General features: G+C 43.6%; 1 protein-coding gene across 1 annotated transcript in view; it reads right to left on the reverse strand.

Annotated features, from left to right (window-relative positions):
- LOC119295051 overlaps positions 1-2,236 on the reverse strand; it is a 6,410-nt gene extending 4,174 nt beyond the window's left edge. The window contains exons 1-4 of the mRNA XM_037573375.1: positions 1,560-2,236; positions 1,225-1,301; positions 868-916; positions 319-409 (exon numbers count right to left, since the gene is read on the reverse strand). Of these exons, the coding sequence (XP_037429272.1) occupies positions 319-409; positions 868-916; positions 1,225-1,301; positions 1,560-1,941 (599 nt within the window). The 5' untranslated portion in view covers positions 1,942-2,236. The remainder of the gene's footprint in view (positions 1-318; positions 410-867; positions 917-1,224; positions 1,302-1,559) is intronic.
- Between the last annotated feature and the right edge of the window lie 246 nt (positions 2,237-2,482).

The raw sequence follows: 2,482 nt of genomic DNA on the forward strand, positions 1-2,482 counted from the left end.
GGGATATATCAGATGAGCATCCTTATTTAGATGTAATATTTCCATAGAATTCAAAATATCTCAGATGCCTCGAAATTTCTGTCATGCAACTCAACTCCGCCCCGTGCATATATTTCAGCATAAGCAAATACTATGTTTAAATGCATGAGTGCACATAATAATTTTTTAAAAATAAGATCGTCTTTAAAAAATTCAAATGGAACAAATACGGAAACCTGCAGACTTTTCAGAGTAATGCAAATTATGCATATCATTCAACATGACTATGCACAATTATTACTGGGATTAATGAATGTACTCCGTACAATATTTGCAAACCTTGTATTAGAAATGATGTTGCTAAACATGTCAAAGCCATGCACTTCACCATCTCTCCTCAGAAAGCCCATGTCCCTTATCTGGCCATGGCCTGCAGAACACCACACCATGTATGCATGTCTGATCAGTTAATTTATCAAAATAAATAAACAAAGAACGTTGGAATATATATTTGTCCGTGGAGGCATGGACAATTCAGTATGTTTTTCCAAAAACACAACTATATACTCCCTTCGTCCCAAAATTCTTGTCTTAGATTTGTCCAAATACGAATGTATCAAGTCACGTTTTAGTATTAGGTACATCCGTATCTAGACAAATCTAAAACAAGAATTTTGGGATGGAGGGAGTATATTTTATCTCTTGAATTTCAGTGCTAGTAGTTTTGTATAAGGGACTCATGCATGGGCCGGCAAAACACATCACATATAACCCGTGCACGCCAATAATTCAGATGGCATTATGTGATTTGACCTTACTGAGTGATCGACTCAGACAAGAAAATTTGTCTCTGAAAAGAAGAAAACAAACAGCTAGGCAGAATTTTACCTGCCGCACATGATCTGTCCGAAGCAGTGCCCTTGACTGTTCTGTACATCTGCATCAAGTGAAGCGACAAGAAATAAGTACATCTGCATTAGATTAGGGCTCGTGTTGCCATTTGGTTTACTCATGTGAGATGCTAATTAAACAAGTTTATAATGATGTAAACTAGACGAAAGTGATTAGCAGCTGGTGAAAAGGACAGGAAGTACTTGGCAAAAGCTAACAACCAGTACGAAGAAAAAAGGAGAGAGATGAGCTGATCAAGGAAACGTACAAGAAAGACTGTCTTCTTGTTCCATTTTCGGATGCTGCTAAACTAACAAGAAAACTAAGGATGAGAGAGAGAGAGAGATGACTTGCCTGAAGATGGCTCTTGACATGAGCCAGTGTGAGATCCTTCACGTTCATCAACTCCAAGACTGATTTCGGTGTTGCTCCTTGAAGATAGAAAATATATAAAGCTTAATTAATGCTGGAACACAGACAGACCCGAAATCCAAATGATATAGCAAACCTATAACACATGCACTTATGCTAACATTCAGATAACGAGGCCACAATAAGACGGCACCATCTTCAAAATTCAGACAAATTGGGCCGTGTGATTGCCAACAGGCACCGTTTCGACCAACGAGCAGGCTTGTTAATCGAAACAACCAACCAAACAAAAACTGAATCCAGTTTCATGAACGTACTCTCATGGCCGCCAAGGAGCTGGACCGCTTGTACAAAGTGTGCATGGAGCGCCGTCGTCCACCGCATCCTTGGAGCCCTAGAGCTCTTCTTGCCACCATTCCCAGATCTCGCCGCACCGCCGGAGGAGCCCACCTGGCTGTCAGCGGAGCTCTTCTTGAATCTCGGAATCTGGCTAGGTTGGTGCAGCCGCTGCTCAAGATCGGAGTGGCCATTGCGGACCTCGCCTGCCTGTCGCGCAGTCGCCATGTCAAACCCTAGACAGAGCTCTGTGGACTCCGCAGAGATGGCCATTTCATCCCCGCGGCCGCTCCAGGCCTTGCCGGTTGGTGACGGTGGGCTGATGTGGAGTGATAGATCCGGGGCATCAGCGGCAGTTGCCATTTCAACACCCTGGCCGTAACAACAAGGATGCTGCTACGATCAAGAAGATCGATGTGTGTGCGCTTTTGTCCGGGAAGCTTCTTCTTCGAAGCTAGGGAATTGGAGTGAGAAGGATCTGTGTGATTAGGTCATGAGTGGTACATGATTCTTGTATAGGGGTCTGTGTTCGTGTGGGTGGGATAGAAGGTATGGTAGACGCATAGGGATTAGGGATGAGGGCTAGCAATAGTGAGGTTGGTGGATAGTGAGAAGGCGACAGACCCCACAAGTGTACCCGGGAGAGAAAGAGAGAGATGATGGAGGTATAGCTACTTCCTGTTCGATGAAATGGTTGGAGAGGTGGAGCAGGCACCAAAAACTTTATATGCCATTTTGGAGGGCCGTGACAATATATGAGATATACTCTCACCTCTACTCCTAAAGGGAACTTGATAGATTCCCTTCCATGGTTTATTTTGGCGTCACCTCCCTTCACCATCTATTTGGCCTGGTTTATTTTTGTCTCACCTTATCATCCTTTTCATTGGATTTTTCTCCCTGC

Source organism: Triticum dicoccoides, chromosome 4B (assembly GCF_002162155.2).
Source record: "Triticum dicoccoides isolate Atlit2015 ecotype Zavitan chromosome 4B, WEW_v2.0, whole genome shotgun sequence".
Lineage (NCBI taxonomy): Eukaryota > Viridiplantae > Streptophyta > Magnoliopsida > Poales > Poaceae > Triticum > Triticum dicoccoides.